We start from the raw sequence: 14,357 nt of genomic DNA, 5'->3' as shown, positions 1-14,357 counted from the left end.
TTTGTATTTTAAAGTTAAAATTAACAACTAATGGTATTTACAAGCGAACTTACATGAAGAATTTCACTTAAACATAATTAGATAGAAAAATAAGAATCATCGAAAAAATCAATCTTATAATTTAATACGCTAGACCCTTACTGAAAAAATAAAAACATACTTAGTCTATTTGTTTTATATTATTGTAACACGAATTATATTTTTTTTTACCAAATTTTGAATATTTTGTCATCTGTTAATTACAAATATATACTCGACATCTTCCACGTATTTTCCTAATCATGCATATATATAATATAAATTTATTGATCTCTTTGCCTTAGAACGAAGAAAGAAACGTAATGTAATGGTCATTAAGTCTGAATCAGCACCTACTAAGACAAAACTACAGGCCATCTGGCCAGTACTAGATTCTTTGTCAGGATTAGAAGATGGAATCAACCCAACACCTAGTCCATTAGGAAACACAGGACTAAATCCAACACCTAGTCCAACAGGAAGAAAACATCTATCACCAACACCTAGCCCAACAGGAAACATAGGACCAGACCTAACACCTAGTCCATCAACAACAATTGAATTAGTACCCACGCCTAGTCCATCAGGAGACAAAGGACCAAATCCAACACCTAGTCCATCAGGAAACTTAGCATTAACACCAACACCATCGCCATTAACACCAATAGTATCCAACGGTGCTCCAACGTCTAGTCCTACTACAGAATCAAGATCAACAAAACCCACACTGAAGAGTGTAAAATTGTCTAACACAACTATTCACGCTTCCATTATTGGGCACCAACATTTTTCAACGACACCACAAAATGGAGCTGAGAAAAAAGAATCTGTAATCTATTCTCTTGTATCTTATTGCTGTTTGATTGTACTGATTAACACTTAACACATTCTGGCATACTTATACACACGGAAATAGTTACTTAGTCTGTGTTCAGGTTTTTAATGATATCATTTCTAGATAATTTGAATTATTTGTGAATGTGTCACATGATCAGAGGAAGCAGAATAATAGTTCATATAGACCGATATATCTTTCTGCAACTTTAACCAGTAGGCTAATGTCACATCTATTGTCAATTTGTTTTGTTTATCGGCATGTTTCAGTTTGGCTTGCTGAAGGATGTATTCTTCTGACATTTCAGTCTCGTTGAAATCTCGTTCTGGAATTATTTCCAAAACATGTGATACAAGTGAAAAATATCAATGAATTTAAAAAATATTATAATCAAATTTAACTCTGTGAAAAAATTGTGTATTTACAATAAGTAGTTTTTGAGTAATAACATTTTTAAATTTTATAACCAATCAAGTCAGTCTCATTAGCCAAAATGTTGAGCAAATGGGTTGAGGGGTACAAGAAATGATTTTACCAGATACATGTACATCCCATATCAATTTTTTCTTTTCAAATTTCTTAGATATGTATTTTTTCAATCATTTATAGCAAAGAAGTTGAAATAATATGCTTTTTGTTCTAAAAAAGAGAAAAATCCCAAATTTACAAAATTGACAACATGGTAAATTTGACACGAAAAAGCAACTAATATTTATAAAATTTTCTTATATTAACATCTACCCATAGTTTTTTTAAGTTAAATTTATTCAGATTGGTCCACTTCATCTTTAGTGAAAGTATGAAAAAAAGTTTAATTGTGAAACTGTTTTTTTTTTTTTATGATAATAGCCCAAAAATGGGTAAAAATTGATGAAAAATGGGAAAATCATCAACATTGAGTACTTTCAAATGTCTGTAGCAAAAAAAGAAGTGCACCACCATATGATTTTTTCTTCACTAATTATTGTTTTACAGTCATATAAACCCAAAAATCAGGTAAAGAAAAAAAGGTTTAATTCTAGAAATTTTTGGCTCCTCAGAGGTGTACATCCTTAAGTAAAAATTACATTTTTTTCATTATGCATACTTGTATAACAAGCATATTGTAACAGCAGCAACTTTAACAAAATATTCCATGACAGTGAATAAATAAATATTTACACAATCGATGAAAACATTTAATGTTGATAAAATTGACATGTAATGTTAGTAATTCAATTTTATGACCATTTATATAATTATTGCAGAGATTTAAAGAGTGTATAATTCAATTTGGAAGACCAAATTATTTCAATAATTTATGATATAAGAATAAACTTTGTACGGTAGCTTTTTTTAATGGATATTTATTAAATAAAATATCAGCGTGTGTGTGTGTGTGTGTGTTGTCATAGTTGTTCATGTGATCTAGGATAGTATATATAATATATTCCTGCAAAGAAAATCAATCTTTAATATCTTTGTTCACCTAGAAGGAGATGTATGATTTTCGTAAATAACCAAACAACACAACAATATCATATATATAAAAGACATACGATCTTCAACAATACACACATAATAATATTTATTCAATACATCAAGCTGTAATAACTTAATCTTAGTCTAGATAAGATGCGAATACATGCAACAAAATAATGTAGACTGCCATGAACATCAAATTCCTACAAAAAAAGGAGGGGGGGGGGGGGGGGGTCGGGCAAAAACAATTAAGGCAAACCATTGATCGTGACTTGGTCCAGGCTTATAAATTTGTGGCGATTTTGAATATGGATAAAAGGATGTGTGGAGAATACACACGCCAATGAGAAATCAACCAAACTAAAAGAAAAATTCAAAACGACAAAAAGCAACTAGAGGGCAACATATTTTTCAAGTTCTTAATCACCCTACGTTTATGATATCTTTACAGAAAGAATCTAATATACCCGACTTACCTAATAACGAAAATATTTATTAATAAGATAAAGGTTTCTGGACTTTTTTGTCACTGAAATCTTATTTTGGAAAAAAAAAACAAACAAAAAAACAAAAAAACAAACAAACCAAAACAAACCAATTTTACAGAAAACTTACATGCAACTTTATTCATATTTTGGGAATAAAACCAATAATTATGCGAGGTGTATAGTGATTGCCTTTGAGACAACCAGTCAACTGAGTTCAAATGAAGTGGATTAACGCAACTATGGTACTGCATGGCCTTCAACAAAGAGCAAAACCCATACCGTATGATAGCTATAAAAGGTACCAACATGACAAACGATGACAATAGGTTTATCATTTTTTTAATACCATCGAAGCATATCTAGATCAAACTTAGTCACAATTTTACTCAACATTTGAAAAGGGCTTTTAGCCATGCAAATAGTTTTATGTTGCATAAGTTTGTCAAATTATCGATTCTACGGAGCCCCGTTGATGACCTTTACAGAAACAAGTTATGTATAGTGCTCACACAGTATTATATTGTGCGGATAGGTATTATTTTGTGCACTCAATTTAATAATTATTAGTGCGCACAACATATCATTGCATTGCGTCCTACATATTATTTAATGATTTGTGCGCACGATATATATATATATTTCTGAGTAAGTCCACAATAAGGTTTCGTACGATTCAGGCTCTTGCGAGAATTCAGTTTGTAAAGTGCTACCGAAGAAACGTCACCTAAAGATCTCTGAAGTGAATGCATGCAACTATAGGTCTTCAACAATGAGCAAACCTCATCGGCTATAAAAACCCTTATTAAGAAAACGTAAAACAAATAAAACCACAAAAAAAAACCAAAAAACAATGGCAAGACAAAAACATGACAAAACAAGTGACAAAAATATATATGACAGGCAGCAACAAAGACAACCCTGAATTACAGGTACCATGGTTTTGGAATAGACACACATATATAATATAGCGGGGTTAAATCTGCTTTTGTGATAGGGTGCATGATGATTTTTATTTTTTAAATGTTGCATGCATAACAGCTTATTTGTTTTACACCTGAATATTTATTATCTACCAGGTTTTATATCCTGCTCCTTGATATGCAGAATTAATTATTAATATTTTTTGATACATATGACGTGGCTCTGTACTTATACATCCCGTCATTGTGTTATTGTAAATTTTTGTATTCTTGTCTTTCATTTTTGCCAATATGCTTTGTCTATATGCCTTTTTGTGCTTCTTTGTTACATATTTGTTTGTTTTTATAGTGATTAAGATTATAACACAATGTTGACTGCTGTATCCCTTTTTTTGACATATTAACCTTTTATGTCTGTTTGTTTTGTTCACACATAGTTGTCAATATAATAGAATTTGATGCGACTGTCATACAAGTGAGAGGTTTAGCTAGCTATAAAACCAGGTTTAATACACCATTTTCTACATAGGAAAATGCCTGTACCAAGTCAGGAATATGACAGTTGTTATCCATTCGTTTGATGTGTTTGAGCTTTTGATTTTGCTATTTGATTGGGGATTTTCCGTTTTGAATTTTCCTCGAAGTTCAGTATTTTTGTGATTTTAATTTTTTGCTATCATTCTGTTTTGAAAATTTAAAGATGATATCATCCCTAAATTTGTCATGGCTCCCAAAAAGACCGAATGGTCGTCCTCTCACAGTTCCAAAACGACTGCATTTAATATAAACATTTTCTCGTCCTGAATATATTCATGGAATATTTGCCACTGGACGTGAATCAAAAACCAATTAATCAATCTAAAAATTAATGACTATTTGTTTTATAAAGTTTTTATAGGTTGTTTTTCATCTACATGTATGGCTAAATAAACTTCACTATACAAACAGTACGTATCATTGACTCTAACTCTTTGCGTAAACAATATCCGATTGAGGAATTCATGTACGTATACAGAAAAGTAATCACCCTCTCAGATTAGAAAACATGTAATCAGCAATAGCAACCGACAATTAACTATAGACAACTTCAGTATGCACATACCCAAGACGTATAAATAAGCAATGCAGGATACTAAAAACATAAGAATGAATAAATGTATGGGAGGTAAATTAAGACATCAGAAGCAACTCTTGGATAAAATAAAACATGACAACTTTATTTTCATTTGGAATAAAATAAACAAAGAAAAATGCTCGAATAGCTTTTGTCCGAATGTTTATAACATATAAGTAACATTTAGATTCAATGGTTAATCAAGAAAGCAGCACATGCAAACATCTAATTAAAATTGAAAAAGCAGTAAATGTTAATCAATTAAGTTAACAATTTGTTATATTTTTATCTTTCCAATGGCAAATGCTCTATTACCCTTCACAGAGACACTGGATCAATTGTGCGCTTTATTATAGATACGGATTGTTGTTATGTCCAATACGTCATAGCTAATTACATTGAATTTGAATGTTGATATTTAATATTAACAGAAAACTCAGCTTAATAAATGAAATGATACATTGATGAGAGAGTGATAGAGCCTATTGTTATCCCTCGAAAATTCTTCAACACAGATCCATGATAAATGATAACTATCAGTGTTAGAATATTAATTAGGTGTCTGTATTCAAAAACACTAACTTCCTACCTTTTTGCGTACACAGAAGTTATTTGATTAATTTCACCTATCATTAAGTCTACAGCAAAGTCAGTGAAAATTAACATGTGACCAAGGACACGTGATTAAGCAGAACAGAGTCAGTATTCAGTTATCGGTATATTCTGTTATCTAATTAATTAGATTATTAATTGTTATATGATTAATCTTGTTTTTTTTTTGGTGACCATATGTCGCTGAAATCTCTTTAACATCAAAGATTTGATGAAGACGGAGGTAAATAATGTTTTGTTATTTGTACGTTTGAAATCTATTTCAATTGTTTATTGTAAGAATGTTCGCTTTTATTTTTTAATATAACAATCTTTTTAAACGTTTGTAAGAAATTGATAGTGTATAAATAAAGGAACTAAAAAAGCAGCAAAAAGAAAAACAGAAAAGGCCGTTTCCTTGTTTTTGAGATATAAGTGTAATCAATTGAAATTTTGAGGGAACTTTTCTCTAGAATTTTCGTACATTTAACCTTGGCACTTTTTTTCTTTCAAAATATAAGAAAAAGAACAAGAATTTGATAAGATTGAAAAAGATGCCTTTTTTTACTTGTATGTAATAAAAATTATAAAAAGAAACGTAGGGGTAAAGCGGGCGACTGTTTTAATTACACTATACACCGATAAAACCAGAGGATTCCGAATATCTGACAAAAAGTCAAAAACAAGAGTAGCGACCATCTTTAACATACTTACTGCTGCATTTGCTAAGAAGAAAGTTTTAATTTTGATCAACAGCTATTTTAGAACATAGTTAAATTAGCCAAAAGAAAAAAAGAAGTGAACAAAACAAAACAAAACAAAGCAAAACAACAGCAGATTTCCAGGAACCACATTGAGTTGGTCTTTTCTTACACATTATTTATAACGTAACACAGCATTGCTTTTAAACATATTGAACTTGTTGTGCTCAATTCATGGTTAATTTTCTTAATCTCATTTTGTTTGTTTGTAAATGTTAATAAATAAATATTGACCTTTCTGTAAACAAAAACAAGTGTCATACAACTGTCATAAAAGTGGGAGGTTTACCTAGCTATAAAGTTTAAACCCGGTTTAACGCCTGTACCAAGTCAGGAATATAGCAGTTGTTTTTCACTTTTGAAGACGATGTTAGAATATGTAACAGATGAAACTAAGCAAAATCAACATAATGAAACAAAAGACTACTAGCAGTTACTGACATGCCAACTCCAGACCTCAATTAAACTGATTGAAAGATTATGTCTTAATCATATGAAAATCAGGCACAATCCCTCCCGTTATAGGGGTTTAGTATCATACCATCATAAAATATATGAGAAGAACATAACGCGTATCAGGCCAACTGGCTTTAGAATAAATGTATTTATTTCCGATGCAAAGACAAAAAAAGTTTATATATAAGCGAAATTATTTAAAAGCAGATAAATGTATTCTTAATCAATTCATATCATTTTTCTAATGATTTTGATTAGCTTCGTCATTTTTTCTATTGTATGTGAAGGTAAAGTTATGTTTAGTACTTTTATTTTCAGAAAAATGGGCGGTTTTAAAGGAGGATGTATGTTTCTTATCACATTAATAATTGGCGGGGTAAATTCAAATTTTAATCCAAAAGGTATGTACAATGCTAAATTTTGTTACTATTGTTTGTTGATTTTATTGCTAGACTCAAGCTAAAGCAACCACTCGCTAACAGTCAGTTTTCAGATAAACTAGAAACATACGATGCAGTCCGGTAATTCCGCCCACATAAGGCTTTGATCGTATGTATTTCTGCTTAAATATATACAAATTGTATCACATAAATCTATTTACTGACATCTTAATTTTGAGAATTTTATCTCATTTCCCCAAACATATCTGAAATAAATTTTAAAATCAACAAAACAAGTGGGCCATCTGTGTTTTTATCGGAAATGTGCTTGTCCGGTAAATCCGCCCATGCGCAGTAAATGTGTATGTAGGGCCAGTTTATTACATAATTATGAAAGGAAAGTGGTGATTTATTTATAGACCACTTATAAAGGGATTATTACAGACAATCGAAAAAAAAAGAATTTCAAGTCAGAAATAATTTTGTAAGCAATAATATGATTATCATTAGCTTTAGGAACTGTACTATAGATATCACTCGATTTTTTCTTAATAAAGGATTTTTCTTTAAAAGTTGACATACAGTGAGGATAAGTACAGTTCCTATGAATAAAATAGCAGACGAAATATTCACGGAAGTGACAATTACGGAGGTAGATGGAAGTGGGCGGGGTTTACCGGACGGGCGTTTTACCCTTGTCCGTCTGTACGTACGTCCGTCCGTACGTCCCAAAATTGGTTTCCGTTCTCTAACTTGAGTTTGCCTCAACCAAATGTTATGAAACTTATACACAATGCTTATTACCACAAAACACAGATCAAATTTGAATTTTGGTGGTGTCACTTTAACCGTTCTAGAGTTATGCCCCTTTATAAATGGAAAAATTGCAAAATTTTTCATTTCCGTTCTCTAACTTCAGTTTGCCTCAACCAAATGTTATGAAACTTATACACAATGCTTATTACCACAAAACACAGATCAAGTTTGAATTTTGGTGGCGTCACTTTAACCATTCTAGAGTTATGCCCCTTTATAAATGAAAAAATTGCAAAGTTTTTATTTTTTCTTCTAAATATCATTTAATTTTTAAAATTGGAGTTATCTTCCTTTGTCCATGATTATATATATATAGTTGAATATGCTTTATACAATGCAATGTTTAATTTTGACTTCCACTGATAAAACACAGATCAAGTTGAATTTGGGTAGTGTCACTTTAACCATTATTGAGTTAGGCCCCTTTATAAATCGAAAGATTGCAAAATTTTTAGTTTCCATTCTTTAACTTAAGTTTGCCCCAACCAAACATTTTGAAACCTATACACAATATTCATTACCACAAAACTAAGATCAAGTACAAAGTTTTTGTTTCCGTTTTCTAACTTGAGTTTGCCTCAACAAAATGTTATGAAACTTATACACTATGCTTATTACTACATAATACAGATTAAGTACGAAATTTGGTGGCGACACTTTTACCATTCTTGAGTTATGTCCCTTTATTTTCAAATGAAATGTACGCATTTTATGTTAAGCAAATAAATCGTCTCTACAGAAACAGGCGCATATGAAAATCCAGAAAAAAATAGGAACCAAAAATGATCTTACAGTTTAATGGGGAGATTTTTTAATTTTTTTTCAGTGACTGTACACGAATGCAGCAAATCTAAAGTGACACTTGAAGTAGAAAGAGCTGCTGAAGGAGGAATCATTTATATTCAAGGTCAAGGGTCAGCATGTCTTCAGACGACAACTTCTACTTCCCGCCATTACGAATTCCATTTTGACATATGCAATATTACATATGTAAGTCTTACCTACAATACAAATTCGGGAAAGGAGACTATAAAAACACCATTGCGTTTGACTAGCTGCTTAAAGTTTAATATATATATAAAGTGCACCACTTCGCTTCAAAAGATTCCACCGTACCATTCGGAGATCGAAGTTGGATCTCCTGTCACAGTAATGTTAAGACACTGCTCCTTTAAGCCTTGATGTAAAATACTTGAATAATCATTTAGTTTTTGGAATCTTTGAATTAATTTTTTAAAGGTAAGTAAAAATACAATCTCACCATGTCGTTTATCCGAAACATTACGCATTAAAAATGTGTAGATACATGATAAACGCTTCAGACGCAATTTGCCGGTTTAGAACTTAAAGAACTATGGATAATTTCACAGTTTGTATCCCATGCAAATTGTTCACGACGTTGTTATTCATTGATTGATTGATTGTTGGTTGCTAAACGTCCATTGGCAAACGTTTCATGCATGTTCTGGACGAGAACAAATTAAAAAAAAAACCAATAGTTAGGTCCTGTCATAGAGGCCGTCCGGGATGAAGGTCGGGAAAATTTAGACTGCCACTGGAAATGACGGTATATTGGATAGGGACAGAAATATAGCATTGCAATAGGCCACCTACGGACTTCTCAAAGAGTTGTTACGACGGATCTTAGCATGCATAAAGCATGACACACATCTTACATCAGATTTAACATCCCATTCTGACCGGACGGAACTGCGTACTTGTACATCCCGCACAGCCAAACGGACGCCCAACTTTAGCAAGGGATTTAGTACCGGCCGGAAGAAGACCTGTAGTTACCATATTTCTATTCCCCACTCACCTTTGGGGGTTGTTTATCTTTGGCCAATCACAACGTTTTGGTTTTTCTGTTTTGAAATATTACCCTGAATGCCTTATATAATGAAACGGTGAATTGATTGCTGTTGAATTTAGATGAATTATAATTCCTTTGTTGTCGAGCTAAAACGTCTGTTTACTTTGCAATGGTAGCAATGGTATATCTCAAAATCCCTTTTTCCTCTGTTCTTTATATATTCTTTTCGACTATTTTTCTCTATTCTTTATTTTTGTCCAATATTTCTTCATTTTTTGGCCAATTTTTCTCTATTCTTTACTATTTGGACCATTTTTCTGTAACAAAGGTTCATAATTCTCAGCCAGACCCTTTACTAGTGTGTTATATGGAATATCAAGTGTCGATAGTATTACAATTTATGCAAAGCGAAATTAACGTAGAAACATACAAATATGTCATCTATCGTAATGACAAACATAGTTTGATATTTTTTTTTCATGTCGGGGCCTTTTAAAGCCTACCATACAGTATGGGTTTTTCTCATTGTTGAAGGCTGTACGGTTGCCTATAATTGCTTACATCCACTTCATTTGAACTTTGGTGGATAGTTGTCTCATTGGCAATCATATCACATCTCCTTATTTTTATATACACGAATATTAAATGTCACAGAAATATAGTGATAAAATTTTTGTTTGAATATATAGCAGGCCAGTTAAAACATGATTGCTATAGCATTAACACATGCACGGCATATGTGCACGGAGTATCCATTCATAATTGCTTCGTTGATGACAATCAATTTGCAGTACACCTTTACATCAGAATTGCTTCACTTTTGACAACCAATTTGCAGTACACCGTTGCATGATATGTTCTCGAACCTTGCGTATTCTTTTAGATTATTGTGTCTCTTTTATTTTCTAGATGAAAATATGTAGTTATATAGAAAATATTGAACAGATCCATATTTTGCTCTGTGGTCTCTCGACTGCGAGAGGTCTTGAGTTCGATCCCTACCTAGACAAAAAAAAAAAGAAAAAACGGTCTAAGCGAGTCGATCTCGTGCAAACCAGGGTTCATATGCATATACATATCCTATTATCATAATATTGCCACGAATATGCACGCGATACTTGCCGCTGGAAAATAATAAATCAATAAAAATGTCACCCTTGTGATAGCAAAAAGGTTCTTATTTAACTTTTGAGTTTTCATGTTTCATTCTCCTTTTTTCAATTTTTTTTAATAAAAACGTTACATGTATGTGTCCTACAGATTGAATAATCAGTCAACTGTGAATAATTAATTTATCTATATTGATGCACGAAGAATGAACTATTTTATTCAAATTTTTCAAATACCAAAAAGGATAAACTGCCCAATAGTCAGCACTTCAGTTTTGACATGAATTATCATTGATTTGGTCAAACTAATGTTCATTCTAAATTAACTTTAAAAAAAAACAACTTTTTTTTAAATAATAAGGATATTCGATCCCAGGATTAAATTACATTAGCTTTATTTTGCAAAATTTGTCGGAATTTTGGTTCCTCAATGCACTTCAACTTCACACTGTATTTGTATTCTTTTTATTCGAGCGTCACTGATGAGTCTTTTGTAGACGAAACGCGCGTCTTGGGTACAACATTTTTGGATATCTTTGCTGAGTTTAATATTAACATTTAGTTAATTGTTGTTTTGTAGGGTACAGTATTCCGTGTGATTGTCCAGAAATATCCTACAATCCAGACCGGATATGACAAAGTTATTCCGGTCACGTGTTTAGTCGATCTAGCAGAAATAGCAGTAATTGAAGAGGTTCTCCCAAAGTGAGTTTTCTACAAATAACAAAACAATGTGTAAGAAATTTTACATAGCCGACTATACGGTATGGATTTTTCTCATTGTTGAAGGCCACAAGGTTACCTATAATTGCTTACATTCTCTTCATTTGAACTTTGGTAGAAATTTGTCTTAATTGCAATCATACCACATCTCCTTATTTTTATATTTACATTTATATTCAACTTGCAATCAAATATAATATACGAACCCTTGTATGCTTCTGCAGGCGGATATGAATGTGAAGTGCAGGTCATGTTTAAAATTTGTCATTCCGAGGCCTTTTAAAGCTTGTTATGCGCAATCAGTTTTGCTCATTGTCGAAGGCCGTAAGGTGACATAAAGTTGCTAGCTTCTATGCCATTTGATCTCGGATGGAGGGTTTTCTCATTGGCCATCATACTACATCTTCTTGTTTTTTATATTTTAATTTGAGTAATGACTTACAAAGGGTATGTGAATTGCAGTCTTCTGAGTGATCCCCACATGCCATAGTTTTTCCTAATTTGAATGCATATGATGCGTGTTAATGTGTTACTTGGTTATTTGAAAGTTGTTTTTTAAACGTCCAGTGGCAACCATTTCATAGATACTTAGGACGACGAGTGTTTCTTTGATGTATTCAATATTGTTGATTGACGTCCAGTGGCAAATATTTCATTATATTTAAGACGGGTGCTACTTGATTAATTATGATTAACTTATCGTGCAGTGGCAAATATTTCATGTATATTCAGTACGACGGGCGATGATTAAGTAATGTTTTCTTAATGATAAATTGCAAATAAATCGGAATACTCTGGATTCATGTATTTCTATTCCAGGAAGGACGATGACATTGGTGTTAATATTACTACGAAACCTGTCGCAAATCTACGAGTTTATACCAGCATTAAAAATGACATTAGCGGAGGCGGTGTAGTCAATCTCAACGACTCAATTGCAATGACAATTACACTGGCAGATGACTTTACGGGTATGTACTACATCGACTTTAATATTAAGTTTTTAGGAAGTTCGCTACTCCTGTTTTGGCATAGTGTAAGATATTCGGAGTCCTCTGGTTTTATCCATGAAGTGCTGATAAATAGTTTTCCCGCTAACCCCTACTTTCCTTTTCATAATTTTATTACATATAGTTTAAAAAGTCATACTTGAAAATCTTATAAAATCGTTGTTATTTTTTGATAGTTTTTGAAAGAAAAAAAGTGCCAATGTTAAATGTATGAACAATCTAGAGAGAATGATTTCCCGCCAATTTTTAAATGGCTCATATCTCGAAAACAAGATGACGGACCCTTCTTTTTTTCTCCGTTGTTTATATCAAAGTATTTTAAAGAGCTTGTTTTTTGTTCAAACAGAGTAGAGAACATCCTTCAATTCAATGTGGTTATTTAGTGGATAAGTTAAAACGACGGTAGTTGACTGCTGTTGAGTTATTCTCATGTGTGTGCATTATTTAACAACAGTCACTGCTTTATACGAATTCTGATACTCGCGAACTATCTAAGATACTATTTAAATGAAATAGCGTTGCAGAAATCTAATACGAACATTTGTCAAATAAAAACTTAACCTTTTTTTCTTATTTTGTGTTTAAATTATACTGCTTCTTTTCAACGAAAAGGATTTTCAAAATGAATTTTAAAGTTAGATTATTATTAACTTTTGATGCACAATAACCTATTGAGGAGTAAATCATGTCTTATTACGTATGTAAGAATGTTATATACATTAGTACCTTAAGTTTCAGCTTTTACAATCATTTTGTTCTTCATTTAACCATTTTAGACACGTATGATATAAAAGCAATAGAGTGCACTGCCGCTATGGTTAATATAATAGAAAACGGGTGAGTATACATCAAGGGAATCAACTCCCCAATGCCTACCTTTCCGAATCACTCATCGTCTTTTGAGCTGATGTCGATGTTGTCTTTTTTCTCTCGAATCATGACATTATACTAGGTATTCATACCTACCTTATATACAATATCAATACATTAATTGGTAAGGGTCTGTATTTGTAGGTGAGTAAGGAAAGGGGAGATTCTGCATTTTTTAAGTTTTCGTGCTATTTTTTTTAATTTCTTTGCCCATACGTCTTTTATTTTTTATTATGTATATTATAGCTAGATATAAGAAGATGTGGTATGAGTGCCAATGAGAGAACTCTCCATCCAAGTCAAAATTTATAAAAGTAAATCATTATAGGTCAAAGTACGGTCTTCAACACGGAGCCTTGGCTCACACCGAACAGCACGCTATAAAGGGTCCCAAAAATTACTAGTGTAAAACCATCCAAACGGGATACTCTATTCTTTATTTTTTGGCTGCCCATTTTCTCTTTTTTTTATTTTGTTTGCCTATTATTCTTTATTCTGTCAAACTCATCTAGACATTCATTATTTGGTAGATAAACAAATCAATAAATGAATAAGATTTGCGCTATTCATAGAAATGCAAATATGTATTGAAATTTACGTCAATAAAACAGCAACCAAACGATACAAATACTAAAACATTTTGCTCATTGTTGAAGACCGTACGGTGACCTATAGTTGTAAATTTTTGTGTCATTTGGTCTCTCGTGGAGAGTTGTCTCGTTGGCAATCATACCAGATCTTCTTTTTATACTCAATACCATTAATTTATGTTTCTACGAGTAAGTTGTTTTCGTAGGCTTAAAGCATAGAAAGGAATAACAGAAAAGTGAGTAAATAAATCCCGCATTTTAAGACAAGCGTTTATCGTGGTCATACAGTTAAAGCTAGATTGTTTAAGGTATAAAACCACTAACTCATAGCCCATTGCTTTCTTCAACTCAATTGCAATTTCAAACATTAACGGCTTCTTTGTCTTAAGTTCAAATCAGTTA

The 14,357-nt window shown here is 32.0% G+C and overlaps 1 protein-coding gene across 1 annotated transcript; it reads left to right on the top strand.

Annotated features, from left to right (window-relative positions):
• Positions 1 to 346: 346 nt before the first annotated feature.
• LOC127722239 (mucin-5AC-like) lies at positions 347 to 13,336 on the top strand. Its single transcript, XM_052229136.1, has 5 exons — positions 347 to 752; positions 8,667 to 8,830; positions 11,343 to 11,467; positions 12,305 to 12,456; positions 13,272 to 13,336. Exons 1-5 carry the CDS (start codon positions 347 to 349, stop codon positions 13,334 to 13,336), a joined length of 912 nt encoding a protein of 303 aa, XP_052085096.1.
• The last annotated feature ends 1,021 nt before the right edge of the window (positions 13,337 to 14,357 follow it).

The sequence above is a fragment of the Mytilus californianus genome, unplaced genomic scaffold (assembly GCF_021869535.1).
Source record: "Mytilus californianus isolate M0D057914Y unplaced genomic scaffold, xbMytCali1.0.p SCAF_12, whole genome shotgun sequence".
NCBI lineage: Eukaryota > Metazoa > Mollusca > Bivalvia > Mytilida > Mytilidae > Mytilus > Mytilus californianus.
Note: the sequence above shows the minus strand (reverse complement) of the source record. Positions and strands in the feature narration are given on the sequence as shown.